This window comes from Leuresthes tenuis, unplaced genomic scaffold (genome assembly GCF_036924035.1).
Source record: "Leuresthes tenuis unplaced genomic scaffold, fLeuTen1.0.hap1 SCAF_19, whole genome shotgun sequence".
NCBI lineage: Eukaryota > Metazoa > Chordata > Actinopteri > Atheriniformes > Atherinopsidae > Leuresthes > Leuresthes tenuis.
Window position 1 is genome coordinate 19,495,708 of NW_027325373.1, and position 19,658 is coordinate 19,515,365.

The 19,658-nt window shown below is 38.9% G+C and overlaps 1 protein-coding gene across 10 annotated transcripts in view; it reads right to left on the bottom strand.

Moving 5' to 3' along the window:
- The window catches only part of mast4 (microtubule associated serine/threonine kinase family member 4), a 109,241-nt gene that overhangs the window by 79,883 nt on the left and 9,700 nt on the right, over window positions 1-19,658 (bottom strand). For 8 of the 10 annotated variants that reach the window (XM_072371758.1, XM_072371756.1, XM_072371755.1 and 5 more), the window contains exons 2-3: window positions 10,555-10,708; window positions 4,031-4,164 (exon numbers count right to left, since the gene is read on the bottom strand). In XM_072371758.1, the coding sequence (XP_072227859.1) occupies window positions 4,031-4,164; window positions 10,555-10,708 (288 nt within the window). Of the gene's footprint in view, window positions 1-4,030; window positions 4,165-10,554; window positions 10,709-19,658 lie in introns of those variants that run through there. The other 2 variants (XM_072371762.1, XM_072371760.1) reach the window with 1 other exon arrangement.

Below are 19,658 nucleotides of genomic sequence, written 5' to 3' on the forward strand. Positions count from 1 at the left end.
TCCTTGAGCTCATTCTGGAGGCAGGATGATACAGTGGCTGTAGACAAACCCCCAAAGAGACACTATAGTGGACTCCAAAAAAATGCCATAAAGATGCAGCAACACGTCCGCCAGTCAGCTTGTGTCTACACACGAGTGCATGCGAACAGCGGTCACCAGATTTTAATTTTCATATGGTGTTAACCACAGAGTCGCAGGGGAAATGCAAACAGTGTTATAAATGGGAGAGAGCAGATGATATCTGGCCACATCAGGTGGAATAAAAGTCTTGGATAAAAACTGCAGTTAGAATTCTGTTTTAACTGTTATTAGAAGGCTAGATTAGGTTAAAAAATGTGTTTGAATGTATTTATTCTATTTTGATCTCATCTCATTACTCATCATAATTCACAGCAGCTCTTCTTGCATCATGATTAGAACATAAGAGTCGGATCATTTTTCCAGTGTAATTTCTTTGCTCATTTCATGCATGATTGTTTTGTAATTCATCAAAACCATTACAGCAGCACAAAGAAGCAGGTTTTCTGCAAAACTCTAAGAAAAGAAATGTGTGCAGCAGGCAGAGCACCGACTCACCCTTAAAAACCACCAGTTAAAAGTGTTCCACAGTAATCACAATGCTAATATTTACCCTCTGGAAATTGTTTAAGAGTGGGTGAACTGCTGTGTTCATGTACTGTAGAGTATACAAGGAGTGGAAGAGTTGCTGATTTTTGTTGCAATAAGGTAAAGTTGTGACTTGTGTTTGATGTTTCTGTAGGCTTTTTCAGGATTAAACTAAGACCATAACCTCCAAATAACATTAACAAATTCCAGTGATTCCAGTGTGTATTGTATGTTCTGATCTCATATGACAGCCAAGTGAAGTGTGAATGCTCCTTAATATACGCATCAAGGATACACATTCAAAGGTGGTCTGGGCAGCATACCCACATTCTTTTAGAGGCGTAAACAGAAATGCTTCCTGGGCCTTATTAACACATTTTAGACTCCGGACAATCAGAAAGGTTTCTATTCATTGGTGTGGAGCAAACAAAATAGAAGCCAGAAGGTAACCGTGACATGAGGCAAAACTGTAGTCACTAGAATAAAGGTTGCAAACTGGAAACAAATCTCCAGGAAATACATACAAGCAAAACTAGTCACACTGGCCGTATACAAAATAAATTGTTTTCAGGAGTTTGCTTGTGATCGTTAAGAATTCCATTTTGACTTTTGAATAATGGTCATGTTTATGCTCATGAAGTGGGACCTGCTGACAGTTCATCTGATCAGTCGCGTGTACAGTGACGACTTAAACCAAAAAAGGCATTTCCATAATCCTTATGTGTATCGAATAGAAATATATTTTTAAAAAGGCATCTTAAGTTTTTGACAGTTTTGAAGTTTCCATCTACTGTACAGTACCTTTCTCAACTAGCATTGGACAAAAATGATGGAAACACAGACAACTGACAATGTCAAATCAACCGCAACTGCAGGAGGAAACACAATCCATGTTGCTTCATACAGAGCGCTACAACAATAGGTGGACAAATGTCAAACTAAATGGCTTGCTGCCTCTTTGAGGGGAAACTTCTACCGACTCATCTGATGTGCATTCCGGTGCCAACAGCAGTCATGCATCATGACCGGTGCCCGTTGTTATTATTATTTGCATAAGGCTGTTGTCCACACGCCTGTCAGAAATGTAAAAATTAGGCCCTTTAGTCATTGTGTGCGTTTATCAATGGATCAGGTCCAGATGCAACATGGACATAATTGCAGGTAATGAGTTAGGTGTATTACAGAGCTTGAAATGTGCAGGTGGATGAGCTTGACCCCCCCACAGCTTTCTTGGCTTTGTTCTTTGTAAGCTGAAATGATGCATTTCCATAAAGAGTGAAAAAGTGAGATCCACTAACAAGTGGTTACCCCAGACTTATGTGGAGATGAATTCCAACAAGTGTGAACTGATAAAATGAGTCTACCTGTTACCTGATAACCCAAGAAACATGTTAATACCAGGTAACAAAGTTTGTGAGCACCTAAACATAAGATATAAGAAATACTGCTGAAATGTGCGATGGATGCACTATGGCCCTCACTGCTCTCCCTCAGGGACAGGCCCCAATTTCATCCACCTGCCTGTGCTCCTATTTCTGTTAGTCTGATGGGAAGCAAAATGTGTGCCATGTCTCACTCGGTTAAAAGATCATGAGGTCTGTGGAGGCTAACAGCACTTTTATATCAAATAACCGACATGGTCAAACTGACTTCATTATAGCGTTGGACAAAAAAACATCTTAGTGGATCCAGGCAGTTCTGTTTTGATAGAAATCATTCTATCACAGCTAATTCTTTCCAGGGTAAAAACAGAAATGGTATGCGGCTGAAAGCTGTCGCACATCCCTCCTGAGGTGTCCTCATCTCATGAGCCTTGACCTTCCTGTGATGGCTGTCAGATTAATCATTGTCTAAGAGGATCAGTAAAGAATAATAATAAAAGAAATTGCACAATTCTGGCAAAGCCAATGATGTTAAGGATTCTCTCAGGTAGTCGAGCTGTAAAAATAAATTCAATCAGTGCATGCGCTCCAGGACTCGTCTACTGGAGAACAATTATGTTACAGGGAATCTGGTAATCAATCGCACAGCAGGCCAAAATAACCAAAGGGATTCATTTGGGGTTTACAAACAGAGGGACGCATGCATTTAGTCACAGAAAGAGAAAATGCACTAGCACCCCCAAGTGTACGGAATAAGATGTCATCTATCTGGCTTCTTCTGAGACTAGATTTGTCAGATATACTCATTAAAAGAAAGACTGAAATACTTACATTTCATGCGACTGTAATGCTACATTTGAATTTCTAAATTAAATCTAGATCTAGAAGAATGACAAGGCAGACTGTTGAAGAAGTGTTACGCTTTAGTGTAAAGGTCACCCTGATGTCACGGGCCAGCTAAAAAAATAGTTGGACCTCTTGCAGTTCAGGTTACAGTGCCTTTTCTGGCTCGGCCCACTCACATCTCTGAGGATATGTGTGTCAGTCAAAATATACCTTCACGGCTCCTCTAAAAACACCCTCACACATATGTTTGTGTGCGCACATATAACACAGACCTCGCATGCTTTTTATTGCATTAACCTTTTCTCTAACTGATATCGAGCACAAACACAGGATGACTCATAGCTTAACATCATTGGATTAGCCTCTGCTTTTGATTGCATCTCACTCCTGAGACAATAAGATCACGACAGCCCACTGGAGTATCTATCAAAGTGATCTGAGTACAAACACTGAAGGTCATCTCTCCTCATGATGTAATTCAGTTCAAAGAGGAGGCGCTTGGACCTTCTCTATAGCCTTTTGTCCATGTGCTTTTCCTCAAATCTTAAGCATTTAGATTGCATTCAGTAATGCAAGTATGTAGCTAATTAAATGGTCTGTCTGAATAAAGTACATTTTCCTTGATAAACAGCACTGATGTCGTGTGATTATGAGGCACATAATAAAACAATGAACCGAGGGCTATTATCAGATGGCAGCAGCGACAGATGAGAGCTATTAAGAAACATGTACATAACCCACAGGTCAGTGGCATGCAGAAATAACCAAAACAAACGATAACGTGTGGAAAAACTCATTTAAGCACAATGTCATATCACGGCTGTAAGAAACGTCTTCGCCTTTCTTCTTTATCATATCTGTGACAACCGCCTTCACAGCTGGTGGCTAATCTCAAACATCATATGTTTGACTACCATGTCCAACTGAATATAATTCAAGTAGACAGTGTGGTTATAAGCAAATTATATATCAAGTGCCACGTAATAAAAAGCATAATGCCTTAAGATGACAATTGTTGTAATTTGGCACTATATAAATAAAACTGAATTGAAATTGAATAACGTGTTCAGTGTAATTCACAAACAGGGGAGGTTGTGTTTTAACAAAACTTTGTCCTCAGGCCGAGGTGTCGAAAGGCTTTCCCTGATAACAGGGTGTAGACCACTGCAAAGGGATCAGAATTAGGAATCACTCACCAAGCTGGAGGTGAGCGAGGGGTCAGACTTTCCGAGGTTCAGGGAACGCATGCGAACAAGGTTAGAGGTTTCAGATGACGGCTGCAGCGGTGTCGGAGTCTGCTGGAGGGTGCTGGGCAGCAGAAGGTACTTTCCTGCAAAATAACAGGATGAGATCAGCTTTCCCTTGAAAACTTTTAAGATAACTGAAGCAACATTAAACCTTAAACAGAAAATGTAATGCCTAAAGTCTATTATTATTGTATGAAAATGGTATTTAATGCAAATAAAGGATCTGAATAGCTTTTACATCTCTGTACACTCAACAGTGTACAAATCCCCCCCCGCCCGCCCATCACAGTGAGCTCATGGGAAGAAAGTACAGGTCAATAGATGTAGCACTAACTTAAGAAAATCTCAGCTGTCCGCTCTGGTTAGGAGTGTTAAGCTGAAGCTTTTGACCTTGTGCAGTCAGACAAGAAGTCAAAGGGTTAAATTAGGCCAGAGGGGGCAAAAGCCCATTAAGAGATCACTGAAACCCATGGCATTACATAAGTACAGTGCCAGCACACTCTGCTAAATAGAGTTAAATAGGTGTAACTTCAAGTTTTACTAACAAGAGTTCTATGTAAGAATGTTCTTCATTTTCATCTTTCCCCGCTAGATGGCACTAAATGCTGCTTCACCTGCTCCTGATCTTGTCAGAATATCTCCCAACACAAAGATAAGCTGAAGATTAAAAACATAACACGCCTCAACAAAGCTACATCACTGGTTCCCCACAAAGTAGAAGAATTTTCATCTACCTGCACGCCAGCTTTCTGTGGCAGATAATATTCCGGGAAAAGCAGAAGAGGATTAACTATTTCCTCAAGGAGAAGGAAGAACAGAAAAGGAGGCAGTGTTTTAAACAGAAAGGGGATTTCTCAAGTTAATTCAGTCCAAAGCAGGTAGCTCTTTTTACCAGACGCTTCGATACGCTGCACAAGGCAGCTTAATTAGTTCCTCGTCAGGCTGAAAGTCGAGAGGTTACGTTTAGAAGTTTATTAATTTTTCCCCACAGATGGAGGGTGTTTAATCCAGGTTAAATCAGGAGGAGTGATAGGGAGGTAGCCAGAGGAAATCGGAGAAAAACAGAATACTGGCAGGCATAAAAGTTTTGTTTTGTTTACCTGGCATCAGTAGAAAAATATTAATGTAACTTTGATACAAATGTTACCTGAGGTTACACTGTTGTTACCAATTACAGCTTTCTTGCTCAGTATTTGATCAATTTCAAACATTTTTGAACCCATTTATCATTAATAAAGGATTAAAATGTCAGATTTTTTCTCTAAAATAATCATAGGTCTACCCTTGTACTCTTTTACTCAGAAAAAGCTATATATTCTATTAAAAAAGCATCTAATCTGGTGGTTATTTCATTTTCTTCCCCACTGGCAAGTCAGAAAACATCTGATAAGAAAACCACGACCAGCACACCTGCTGATCTTCTCAGTTTTACTGTGATCGCCACAGTAAAAACAGGAGCACTGAAGTGAGAGCAAACAGGATGAGAAGGGAAAAGTCAGGTCTTTCCTTCCTTACCGACAAATGCTTTCCTCGCAAGAGCTCATCACATCCCGGCATAAGGGAAACTGTCACAAACCAGTCAACACTTTTAGAAAGGGGTGTATCAGGATATACGTGGAGAGGGTTAAAGTTGTATCTACATTTAGTCACAGGTTTGTGCAAGGTCGGTTCTCCAACTGTGAGCAGATGAAATCCAGCTTCAACCACACCTTGGTGAGGTGAATCATGTTTAAACTCTTTAGTCACATTGTGAATGTTCAGTTAGACGCTTGTTTAACTGTATTCCAACTAAAACCAGCAGTGTTCTTCCATCTTGTCATTCACTGAAGGGTAAATTAGGCTAAACTGCGCTGTCCCACACTTATCTCATTACAGAGAGGAAAATAGTCATTCCTCAGGGTACTTAAGAGATACATACTCTAAGTTTATTAAAAGCTGACAGAAGCATCTTGTTTATTGCAACATATAGATTTGACAGTATTGTTCTTTCTTCTTCAGAGCACAATAAGCACATTTACAAGACAGTAGCTAAAATGGACTTTTAAAATGCATGTATAGATGTTAGTCTGGCTGAAATGAAGCATCTCATAACCAGGCTAACACCACCAGATTAGGGATCAGTCCTGCATGTATATTCTTAACTAGACTCAAACGAGCTCTAAAGTTCTATCTTATTAAAATTTTTTTTTAATAAAGTCCTATAAAGGGTGTCCAGGCTGTTGCTCTGCTCTAACAAAATTATGTTTTTTTAACCACAGAGTGATTTGACCAAATCACCATTCATGTGACCTAAAGACAACGCCTGTGCAGTGAATTTACCTGCACTTACAAACTTAGAAGCAGGATATCTGGACTGAGACGCCCTTTAAGTCAATAACTCGATTCCCCACCTGTGTATGTATACTGGGTCGAGGACAGTGGTTCAATCAAATGGTCCAACTGAGCTGCAATGGCAACTCGACTCAACTCTGGATGTAACCGTACTGACTGGTTAGTTTTCAGATGTTGACTGAGTGTTCAAATTCCAACTTCGATTTAAAATGAATTACTGTCAGTCCATAAATAGTGTTTGTATCTCCAGTCTGGCAACCAGATCAACAACATACTCGGCGGCCTGAAAGAAAATCAACTCTCAGATTAGAAGGAATGACTCACACTCATATTGTTTAACAACACAATCAAAGCTGACCTGCTTTAGGTTTGTTCATCAACCTTGTTTTTATGTAGACCAATTACTAATGGGTAATGCATTTATTCAAAGCTGCGCCTTTTTCGTTAACTAAAAAGGTCAACATTTTAATCAGTGAGGTGAAGTCCTCCATTAATACTTCACAAGGAAAAAATACACTGTTCAAAGCAATAAAACAGAGTCTGAGGCTTACAGTTTATTGAATGGAGGCAAACCAAAGGAGTCATCCATCTGTATTTGTCCACAGTCGAACATACAATGGTGTGAAAAAGTGTTTGCCCCCTTCCTGATTTCTTTTTTTTTTGCATGTTTGTCGCTCTTAAATGTTTCAGATTAAACTAATTTAAATGCAAATAAACACAAAATGCAGTTTTTAAATGAAGGTTTTTATTATCAATGGAGAAAAAAATCCAAACCTGCATGGTCCTGTGTGAAAAAGTGATTGCCCCCCCCCTGTTAAAACATAACTTAAATGTTAGGGATGTGACGATACACTCATCTCACGAGACGAGACGAGACAAGACGAGATTTTAAGAAAACTAGCTTAACAAAATATAAGACTGGACCAACAGACTTTTATTTAACCAGTTGCACATGCATTTACATGCATGATGTAAGCATGAGCTTTTAATAAACTTCTTCTTCCACAAATTGAAACTGAATTGCGGCGGTGTACAACATTATTTTCATATAACGTTTGCATATTGTCCGTGTCTTATCAGTGACTCTACTGCCATTTATCATTTCCGCCAGATCCCCAAAATGCTGCCAAACAAACTATTTGAAAGTGGCGGGGGCATCTTCAATGGTAATACCGGTATTTTCCTGCGTCATTCTGCCTGCTTGCTGCTTCCTCCCCTTCTTTAGTTTTTGGCAGGCTAGACATAGCAAAAGGCGCCTTACTGGCCCCACAGGTCACAAATAGAAGTTTGGATAGCTCACAAATCTCGCAAGACAGATTTTTAACGTGACAAGAAATATCAATGAGTATAATCTTGCGAGATCTTGTGACACAAGATCTCGTCACACCCCTATAAACTGTGGTTCATCACACCTGAGGCCTGATTACTGCCACAGCTGTTCTCAATCAAGAAATTACTTAAATATGACTTGCCTGACAAAGTGAAGAGGACCAAAAGATCTTCAAAAGCTAGACATCATGCCGAGATCTAAAGAAATTCAGGAAAGTGAGAAAGAAACTAATTGAGATCTATCAGTCTGGAAAAGGTTATAAAGCCATTTATAGCCCAGAAGTGGCCGCCCGACAAAAATTACCCCAAGAGCGCAGCAGTGACTCATCCAAGAGGTCACAAAAGACCCCACAACAACATCCAAAGAACTGTAGGCCTCACTTGCCTCAGTTAAGTTCAGTGTTCATGATTCCACCATAAGAAAGAGACAGGTTAATTGGCAAAAATGGCCTGCACGCCAGAGTTCAAAGACAAAAGCCACTGCTGAGCAAAAAGAACATTAAAGCTCGACTCAGTTTTGCCAGAAAACATCTCGATGAACCCCAAGATTTTTGGGAAAAAGCTCTGTGGACAGACGAGACAACAGTTGAACTTTTTGGAAGGTGTGTGTGTCCCGTTACCTCTGGCGTAAAAGTGACACCGCATTTAAAAAAAAAGAACATCATACCAACAGTAAAATGTGGTGGTGGTAGTGTGATGGTCTGGGGCTGTTTTGCTGCTTCAGGACCTGGAAAACTTGCTGTGATCAATGGAAACATAAATTCTGCTGTCTACCAAAACATCATGAAGGAGAATGTCTGGCCATCTGTTCCTGACCTCAAACTGAAACGGACTTGGGTTTTGCAGCATGACAATGATCCAAAACACAACAGCAAGTCCACCTCTGAATGCCTGAAGAAAAACAAAATGAAGACTTTGGAGTGGCCTAATCAAAGTCCTGACCTGAATCCGATTGAGATACCGTGGCATGACCTTACAAAGGTGTTCATGCTCGAAAACCCTCCAATGTGGCTGAATTACAACAATTCTGCAAAGATGAGTGGGACAAAATCCCTCCACAGCGCTGTCAAAGACTCATTGCAAGTTATCGCAGACACTTAATTGCAGTTGTTGCTGCTAAGGGTGGCCCAACCAGTTATTAGGTTTTTCCTCACTTCATTTAAAAACTGCATTTTGTGTTTGCTTGTGTTATCTTTGACTAATATTTAAATTTGTTTGATCTGAAACATTTAAGTGTGACAAACATGCAAAAAAAATAAGAAATCATGAAGGGGCAAACACTTTATCATACCACTGTACTTCTGTTCATAAGAGCCAGACACAAAGTCTTTTAACCAAAGGAAGACTGAAAATTGTGCTTAACTGCGTTACATTTCAATTGCAGTAATGCTCTTTCATAGGATGATCTTGAGTCTCTCACAAAAAATAAAAAAATAAAAAAATAATGGAATAATTCAACTGAATCACTAATTCTGGTCAGACTGTTCATACTCTTGAGTCCAAGTCTCTAATAGTCACATACTTAAATGTATATATCTGGGTGGCTGAGTTCATACTTTCTTCATCACAGGAGGGTGATATGTTCCTTACTGGAGTAACACAAAAAGCAGATGACTAAACCAAGTAAAATAAAGTAGGCATTTATTTCTTATCTCCAATCAGACACTGTCTACCTCATCAACCACAGCCCAAACTACACACCAGGAGACTTGGACTAAACCCAACTGCTGACTTATATCTATCTAACAGCATTATATTAGATTGTGCACTTCTCCTCCATATGTGTTGGTAAAAACTGAGTTTCTTATTAAAATGACTTCATACGAAAATGATAAACATTTCACATTTACTTAACAGTTTATTGCAAATTAAAATACAGTTTTACAAAAGCGCTTTTTAAAATATGACACTGCTAAAGAAGTAGTTCAAAGTGTGTCATGTACAAGTTTGGGCAGTGTCGAGTTTGTTGACATGGCTTTCGTCAGTCCTGTTATCAGTCAGATGAATCATTTTGGCTCATCAGATTAACTTTTGAAAGGTGGAAATGGACGTCTGCCCATGCATGCCAAGGTAATTGTTCAATGAGCCAAGTTTAAGTCCCCGGCAGAGTATCATAACTTGTTGCAACTGAAAGTAGTCGCAGCTACTAGCTTAACACAAAGGTAGGTAATATTTGATACGTGGATAATCATAATACTGGGGAAAAGAAATTAATTCCATTAATGAAATTCCACAAAATATATAGCAATGAAAAGTCTTGGAAATCTCACAGCCAATGGTAAATAAAATGTTTAACTAGCTCTCTGCCTGGTAACAATGAAACATTTGAGTGGAATGACACTTTACAGCTATTAAGCAGCATTTGTTTCCATCACGAAGGTGCAATGAGTTTTAAAAGTGAAAGATGATCATCTGTGGGCATTAATTTGCTAATTATTAACATAAGCCGTCTTTCTGCCTATAAATACTAATTAAAGCTGCAGTAAGTAGAGAAGATACTGTGTGAAGATGGCTAACTTTCAGAGGGGTGAGGATGACAGTGATTTGATTAAGAACTTAGGTGTGGTACGTGCGTACCGTTTTGTTACGGTTTAAGAGAGATTAGCAACCGTGCAAAACAATTCAGGCTGCACAGATTTCCATAAACAATCATCCCATGTGGTCCTAAAAAGAGAATATGTCATACATTCATCCCTGTGAGTGATAAGTATGAGAAATGAAAAAGGAGCAACTTTCCAAACTCAGGACACAAGAAAATGTGAGACCTAAAAAGAGCTGAAATGGAAAGGGTTCGTACAAAAAGAAGTTATTACCTGTGAGACCACCACCGAGGCTCCTTCTACGAACATATTTTCCATCCTCACTGAGATGTCGTTTTAATTTGAGAGCAGGACTTAATCCATGAATCGGTTCAGGGTTACTGGACTTCCTGAGGGATGTGGGAGGCGGACAATGGATGTTGTCCAACTGTGGAAAAAAGGGGAAAGGGTAAGATTGAGGGAATAAGGTACACTTTAGAAGCTATACCTATACAATGACATCCATAAAGCAAACCTAAAACATTTTGTTTTGAAAAAAAAAAATACAAAAAGCATATGTTTCAGGTTTTATTTACCTTTACCTAATATTTAGTGTAATTTCTTGTTTAATCAAATGCAAAATTCCTTGTCTGCCAGACACAAAAACAAGAAATCTATCAAAATAAATTCACAATTTTCTGGAGCTTTAAGTTTTCAGCTATAAGATTTTCCAAAGAATTAGATGCAAAATGATGCAAAGTGTTTTACAAAAGAGGGATGGGCAACATCAAATACGTTATAAAACTACAACCAATAATAGACATAAACTAACAGCGAAAAGTTTGAACACAGCCATCAGTTCATTTTAAAATGAAACAATATATATATATATATATATATTTTTTTACCAATACTGTACTTTTAGGCCATCTATAAAGAGGAAAGTTTTAGGAAATAAATCAAATTTAGCCTTACTGAGACTTATTGTGCCTGATTTTAGTGGGCAGATATATCTAAACATCTATAATAAAGGCCTCATTACCCTCAATCACAAACTGCAACCTGGGAATAAATAGCAGGGAACTATCTGTGGATCTCAACTATATATACCAGGTTAGTAAATCCAAGATGTGTTTAGGACCATTACGTGTTTTAAAAGCGAGATGTAATAGTAAGTCATTGTCAAATGATTTTGTGATTTTTCGCTCCAGAAACAAGCAGCAATGTTTTCAACTAACTAGATATATATTTGACTTGAGTATGACAACCAAATATTACTTCTAGATGTCTAACAGTCTGTGTGATATCTGACAGATTGTAAAAGATAAGCATACATGGTGGTATGGATTTCTAACAGCATGAACTAGTACAACTGAGTCTCATCTGAATAAAAATGATAATATACATTATGATGCTAAATAGGCTGGTTGAGAGGCAGCATGAAAACGGGAAATAAAAGTGGACCCAAGATCTGAGCCCTGGGGGACACCAAGACTTAGCCAAACAGCAAAAATGATTTAAAACGATAGATTAATTGTTAGACTAATAGATTGTTTAATCTCCTGACACACTTGCCTCTAAATACAGTTATAAGCTGTCAGTGCAATACAAAACTTATTTTACATATATATCATCACATGGAATAAATTCAGAAAATTAACCACAGCAGGAATATGTATAGAAATATAAGAAATAAAGCTGTAAACCTAAAAATTTCAGGCAATACCAAGGGCAGAATCAGATTGCCTAAAAAAATGTAAAAAAATAAAAAAAATTTAAAAAGTTGAAAGTTTATTCTGAATCAGTTTTCATTCAAACAAATGGGAAACGTTTTCGTTACGAAACGGCTACCAATCCATTACATATTACATTATACAACCTCACATCACCAGCGCTTTGCACTCTCAGAAGAGGATACCTTGCCTGAGGCTCAGACAAATGAACAAAGCCCAGTAGTGAGGAAGAGGCCCTCCCTGAGAATACAAAGATACACAGGGCTGTAAGAGCCGTCTGTGGAAGGAAATGCCCTCGACTTCTCTGTGGGATGATTCATGATCCCAGTTCCATTTAAGACAACTTCAACTAACCCTTTGTAGGAGCAATACAAACAGAGCAAATGAGAGTTGTGCCATTAGCTAATGTTATGAAATAAAGTGGCTTATCACTCAGTAGTGCTAAAAGCAATAGATAGCATTTACCCATAGTCATGAGGCTATTAATGGTTTTCAGTTCCATTATACACAAACAGATACTTGTAACATTGAGATCTCATGACCCTAATATGCCAGAGCCAGCAACAGTGTTTCATTGTTTAAATACGTTATCTGAATAGTTTAATTTAACTGTTGGTTTCCACACCCTCTTTCTAAGCCTCGAACAGGATATGTCATACACAACTAAATCAAAAACACACATAGGCGCTGTATTCATACTGAGATCGCTCATACCGATGAACTGGGTAGTTTAAACGTACACACAGAACACAGTGTTGTTATTGTACAATCACATGATATACTGAGAATACAATAAAGAAAAAAAAGAATCATAACGGACTTCCCATCTGTGTAGACCTGCTGCAATATTGTAAGAAAGAATGAGAAAGAAATACTTTGGGCTGAACTTGTCAACTTGGCATTTTTCAAATCCAATCCAAATCCATCCCAGCGGTTCAATTTTAAGATTACCCACATTTCTTTTAGTTTTTATGGAAACTGATGAGGCTAAACTCCAGTGACAGACCTTTCTTAGCACAACAGTAATCGCCAAACTGCACAAATGAAAAACTTATAATTACAATAATGATAATTTTGTACTTTTCACAATTTTTTCCCTTTTTCAGAGAAGAGAAAACTATCCGAAAGGTGCTCAAATGGTTGTTGAATAGTTAAAAACAATGTGTTCTGAACATTTTAATCAGGCAAATAACAAATAAACCAAAGAACGTATATACAACAACATTTTTGAGTCATTTGAAAAACTCGTTTGCCAGTGTTGTTGTGAGGATAAGGTAGTTTTTGTCAAATTGTAATCACCTTTGTTTCCATGGCAACACGTTTTACATGTTTGCACATACATCTGTAATTGCTTGTCCATTATATTGAAGGAAAAGTGTTGTCAAAAAAGTTGCACTCACACTGAACTATTTAGCAAGTGAGAGGATGAAGGAAGTGTGTTCAATATTTTGTTAAATGTTCAAGCATTCACCCCCCCCCCCCAAAATTCGTATTTGTTCTCTACTATAATTTCGGAGTACTTGTAAAACTTAAGACATTCTATTATTTTTCCACCAGAAAATGCCCAACGGCAGAAGCCCTAATCCAACAGTGACAACGGCTTCATTATATAAGAGCAGAGCTCCTTTTCCTCGACACTGCAATGCAGCCAGCGCAGCCCAACGAAAACAACCACCACACACCCACTACCTAACATTTAGTCAGTAAACACTGCTGAGGCAGAGATGAAGAGCTGTGGCAGATTTTTGTTAGTTTCAGCTTTAATCTAAAGCTCAAGAGGTATCCAAACTCCATTAACATTTCACCACGTTGCAGATTAGAGGTTTAACCCAAGGTGCAAATACTGTCAATTAACCTATTTTCTATTGCCGAAAATTAATTTCACTGATCTGTTCTCTGCAACCACTAATTTCCTGTAATAGTTGCCTTCCAAATTCTAAGAGTAGAGGTTTAGTCTTTCCATCAGCTCAAGATATGGTAGCACAAGCTTTTTGTAAAGCTTTTGCTAAAAACCTTTTGGAAAAAAACCTTACTTTAGCTAAGAAATTATCCGCTTCTCAATCTGTAGTGCAGTTCAAACAGAAGAGATCAAACGTAAACAGGAAGTGTCTGTGGTGTGATGCAATGTGTTTTTAACTTTCATGACAGCTTAAAGAGCAAAAATGTGTGGAAACTAGAAATACTTTGTTAGTGCTTTTCATGTGTAGATGAGACTGCGACACACATGCACTTTAAAATGAGCGTGTCATAACAAAAAGCTTCAAACAGCTACACGTGATTACGGAGAGAAAATAAATACATGTAGGATCTAGTTTATTCTGTGTGCTGCACCTGATATTAAAGTCAGTAAAAACAGAGCAAAGTTTGACCTGGTAAACAGCTGATAAAAAATACACAGACAAATCACAGCTGACACAAGGAAAGGACAGGCGGTTATGTAATCTTCAAGCAAACGCAGTAAGCAGCTTCAAGTTATATTACGAGACAATCGCTGGTGAAGTCCTGCATCATTTGGTCACATTGTTTAGAGTCAGAAGCATCTGGAAAGTCATTATGAGGGACACCTGAACACCCTGGACTATGATGTAATTATGGTGGATCATTTGACCTGATCAGTTGTGTGTTATTTGTACAGAGGAGGAAGGAAGTTGGACTGATTTCACAGAAGTCCTCTATTTCTCAATACCTTTAAGCTTCCGTTTGTTTCCATCAGTGTTTTGACTAAAACAGCTCAGATCATTGCACACCGGAAACAGTGACATAAGGGCCAGAGAGAGTGAGACTCTCTTCAACGATTTGGCTGTTTTCACAGGCAGATTAGCTATCAGCAGCAGATGACTTTGCACTAATAAAAAGAAGGTAAGATAATCTACAAAGTATTTCTCTATCTGTGCACCGGGTCAAAGTCTGACGTTTAAAGCCATGTAATACATTTCAGCTCCATATTTCAGATCTGTATTTTTAAACATAGAACAGGGCTTCTTGTGGAGCAGGAGGTGCAGAAAAAGCTTCTTCCACGCACTGGCAGATACCATTACACATATCATTACAACCTGCTTCGAATTACTAGTCGAGCAAGATATTGTACAGGCAGATCATTTTAAACCCAGCACACAATAACAAACTGACAGTGTAAGGCTGGTGATCCTTGCAACCCTTTACCTTCAAGTTCCTGATGCACAATAATGAAATTTGAGCCACTGAAAACTGTGGACTGCTGCCAAAGCCATGGCAAGAGTTCTATGTGATTTTCTTATTAGCCTTAGCTTGGCTGTAATTATCAGCCGTAGCTTGGCTGTAATTATCAGCCAATCATGCCAGCTGAGAATCATCTGGGTAATCAGAAAAACCCACACTTCCCACTCAATGCATATCTGAATTTAAGCTGCTCATAAAACAGTCCAACTCCTTACTCTTATCAAAGGATATTAGTAAAATATCTCTCCAGACAAAACATTTAGTTGATTTAAGTGTCTGCTTTGAGATCGGATTACACAGAAAGCTCTGCAGTCAGCCAGTCGCAGCTCACGATCTGTGTGTACAGCAGAAAGTACACTGTGCAGATTTGGCAGCAGCCGGTGCCCTTTCACCCACCATTCCTCTCTACCTGAAGCGGAGCCACGCAGGACTCCTGAGAGCAGCACCAACACTGATCCGCCCCTCCTTCCTCCATCCTCTGTTCCACCCTCTGCTCCACACACAGTGGACAGTAACAACAATCTTTTGTTGCCAAAGCAGACGGCAAACAGATGAAACAAAGAAGGTGGCCATGCAACACACAAAGATGAACTACAGACTGAAAAATGAGGCAATCTACACCTGTGTGGATGATGACATTATTTCAATATGCTTTGTCGTGTATTTACTGTCACGTTACCCTCATTTATGCTTCGGATAAAGGAAAACAAAAGCTTACCATTTGTTTTTGGAAAACAAACGGGTAACCTTGATTGAACTTGAAATTGCAGTCTGGCACGATGCCCCTGTGGTTCAAACTCCCCCCCCCCCTTCCTCTTTCAACATTTGATGCATAAATAAAAAAATAACATGTTCCATATTATTGTAGATAACTCTGTGGTGTATCTTTCAAATTCAAGTGAGAATCTGGATTTATTACATGAGTGAAATAAAAAATAATAATAATATGCTAAAATTAGCAGGGTTTCATAGATAACAAACCTAAGAAAAAATAAATAAATACATAAATAGAGGGGTCAGGCCAAGGAGAGGAATTGGGATTGAGCCTCAGTGGCTCTGTGTTTTTCCTTTTACATGTTGAATTATAGCATTATAAGCATTCATTTTGTGCCCTGGTTCACCGTCTATGATCTAAACCCTGCCACATTCCCCATTTGTTTTTACATAGTGAGTTATAGTTCTCATTGTTTTGATAAGCCACATTAATAAGCACTGCATTCAGAGAACTTCAGACTCTCAGCGAGCCACTAAATGTTGCAAAACTGTAAGAAACTAAACTGCTGTTAATGTAAAGAAAGGAATGCATGGAAATAAGGAAACTAAGATAATTATTTGTTGAGTCTCCATCCGACCAGTGCTGCGTAGATGATGGAATAGTTTCAACAGTGCAGAAAACAGAGCACACATTCAGCAGAGCCTGTACGCCGCTGACCTTTACCAGCCGAGGCTACAAAGACTCAACGCCCTAAAGATGGGACAGACACTCAGCTACAGAAGGAGAGATGCTTTTTCTCAACACAAGTATACAAAGCTACTCAAAGAAAAGAACAAAGCAGGAGTAGCATTTAACCCCACAGACAAATGCACGACTTTGCCTTGGAGCACAGTCCACAAAAGCTGAGTGATAAAATCAACAGTCCAAGCAGATGAAAACTCCCGTTATTCACATACATGTGGTCTATCCCACACCATAGAGCCATGAAGCAAAGGTGTGAAAACAACACAAGAGAAAGCTCATAAGCACGAGGCGCACTGTTCTTCCAGCTGCCTTTGTCAGCAACTTACCAAACATTTCATAGCATAAGCTTCACTAATTTCCATGTTTATGCATTACAACAGTAGAAGTGGCTCAGTCACACCACTGAAGCAGCTGTACAAAGGGATGACAGGCAAACATAATATCAAATCCCCTCTGAAGGCTTTGTGGTGAAGTGTTGTTTATCATTTTACTGAGATGGATGAAAGGAACCTTTTAATAGTGGGAGCAAATTGTTATTGGAGTCCTTCAGTGGTTGCCATGACACAGTGTGAGCACGTTTACAGTGAAACAGGAAGAGAGACCCCATACATCAAGAGCCATTACACCTCCCTCCAGTCAGTGCTGTCCTTTTTTTTTCCACTTATTGCTCACCCTGCCATTGTTCCTCATCATTTCCTTCTAAGAATAACACATAGTGACGAGAAATAAATCACTTTTAGAGCAAAACGGCTTTTACAAGAAATCCTTTCGCTGAGGATGTCAAGATGCTCTCTAGATAAAAGAAAAAAAAAGAGGAAAATCTTTTTACCTTTACATCCGGTTTTATTTAAAGACAGAAATGATGACAAAGTGGAGCTTGTTACATAATCCCAATTCATCATGTTCGGTGTCAAATTAATTCACTGTTGAGTTATAACAAGTCTGTGTGAGATTAAGAGGATGATGTCAAAGATGAAAGAGACTTCTGCTCTAATTAGCAAGTCGAGGGACAGCAGTTTGAATGTGAAACAAGTGGTCTTTAAAATGACTCATCCTGTGTGAAACAGCAGTTTGTCCAAATCTGTTTTGACGTGATTTCTCCAGTTTCTGTTCCATAAAAGATTCTATGATGATACAGCTGAGGGATGTTCAGTTGTTTAAACTGAGGGAGATAAAAGGATGACTCTGATTAGAGCAAAAAAAAAAGTTTTGTGTGCATTATAAGTGAAGGATGTCTGGAAATAAGGCTACATAATCATCAAAAACAAAATGGATCCAGGTATTAGAGGTAAAAGCAGTTTTTTTTTTCAAGTTGATTCTTGCAAACTCATTTTAAAAGAAAAAAGGGTATTATTTGTGCAGTTGACAGTGAAAAATATAAAACTACTACTGGTGCTTAACTAACTCTTTTTTTGGTTTATCACTGTAGGTGTTACCATGTAACTGATACTTTCTGATACTTCTCTTGGTACTACATCAGCCCAGGCTCCAAGTGAGACAGACCAATAACTATACAGTGATGTGGAAGCACTGCAGAGCGCTGGTTGGTTAAAGGGGAACATCACCTCTGGGTGTGAACATCTCCACAGCAAACACACACAGAAAATTTACCACATAAATCCCAACCAGCTTAGTCATCAACACAAAATGTGATTCACGTGGACAAATAATGAATACACAAACATGTTTAGTACCAACGAGTATGAATTCCCAGATCAATCTTTTTCTCCGCTGACAGCGCTGTAGCGCCCAGTCGTAAATTATCTCTCCCAAAGGATAACCACACTGGTTACACTCCTTCTGAACTAAAAGCCTTTTGCAAGCCCCTTCAGTGCAGTAACTCTTCTCTATTCCTCTGTAATCCTCACTTCTAAGTAGATCTGAATAACAGCATCTGATAAATTAATGTAATGCATTAAACACACTCAAAGTTGTGAGTCTCATCTGTTGTCGCAGCTTAACACACGCTGCAGTGATAAGCAGCTGATCCATCCCACAGTGCGGGAATATTATCTGTAATATAAAACAAGGTATGGAAAAGACATGCAAAGTAGAACTGTACTGTATTACATCATGTCAGGGAAACATGCTTAATTGTACTACAAGACTAGGCAAAAACTGCATGTCACTGGCCAAAAACATTACTCTCAATAATCCATGCTGAAGACTTAAGTTAGTTATGCTCTGAGTGCCACTTGTTTGACTGTCTTGCAGGATGATTATACAAAAGTTACGAGGCTAATTAACTTTGAGAAGTTGTAAAGAATGTGGTTTGGATCGGGATCACTGTTTAAAAAACTCCAACACGGGACGTACCCCTTGGTGGAGGACAGCGCTCTCTGGGTGCCCTTCCAGTTCTGCAAATGATGTAAAACGTAAAAATCACCTAAAATAATCCCCATCTGCCTGCCTCAGAAAACATCTTGTTTTGAAAAGAGTGGTCTATGTCTATTTCTAGGTGTTGTTGCATCCTCAAGGTCCCACGCCTAATTATGATACGGTATAGATAAGCACAGAATGCAGATGCAGCAACAACTTTTACTTCACAGGAACAAACACGACTCCTGAAACAAGCCATTAGAATCCCAGGGGTCATGAAATGCTTGCATGTCTGTGAACTGCATCCATGAACTGTTGGACACGTTCATCTGCCTTTTTCTCAGGGTTGGCTGCAGCAGAGTAAACCATGTTCTGGCCGACCTTGTCACCCAACATCTGTCTTATTCAACTCTCCCCGAATTCCAGCCCAGACAGAATCTCTTTCCCCGCTCTTTGCTCCAAAGAGCCGGGTGTTTACTCATAAGGATAACAACATGAAAAAGGGTCACAGCTTAAATCCAAAAAACTATGTGAATAAATAGGGTGTTTCACAATTTGGTCAGCCAATGGACACTTTACGTTATGATGCTGTCCTCTCATAAGCTTGGAAACCAAAAAAAACCTCAAAGCCAGGCTTTTGAGCTTTTGAACTTCACAGGCTCTCACTTGGGAATTCAGTTTCCTGTGTT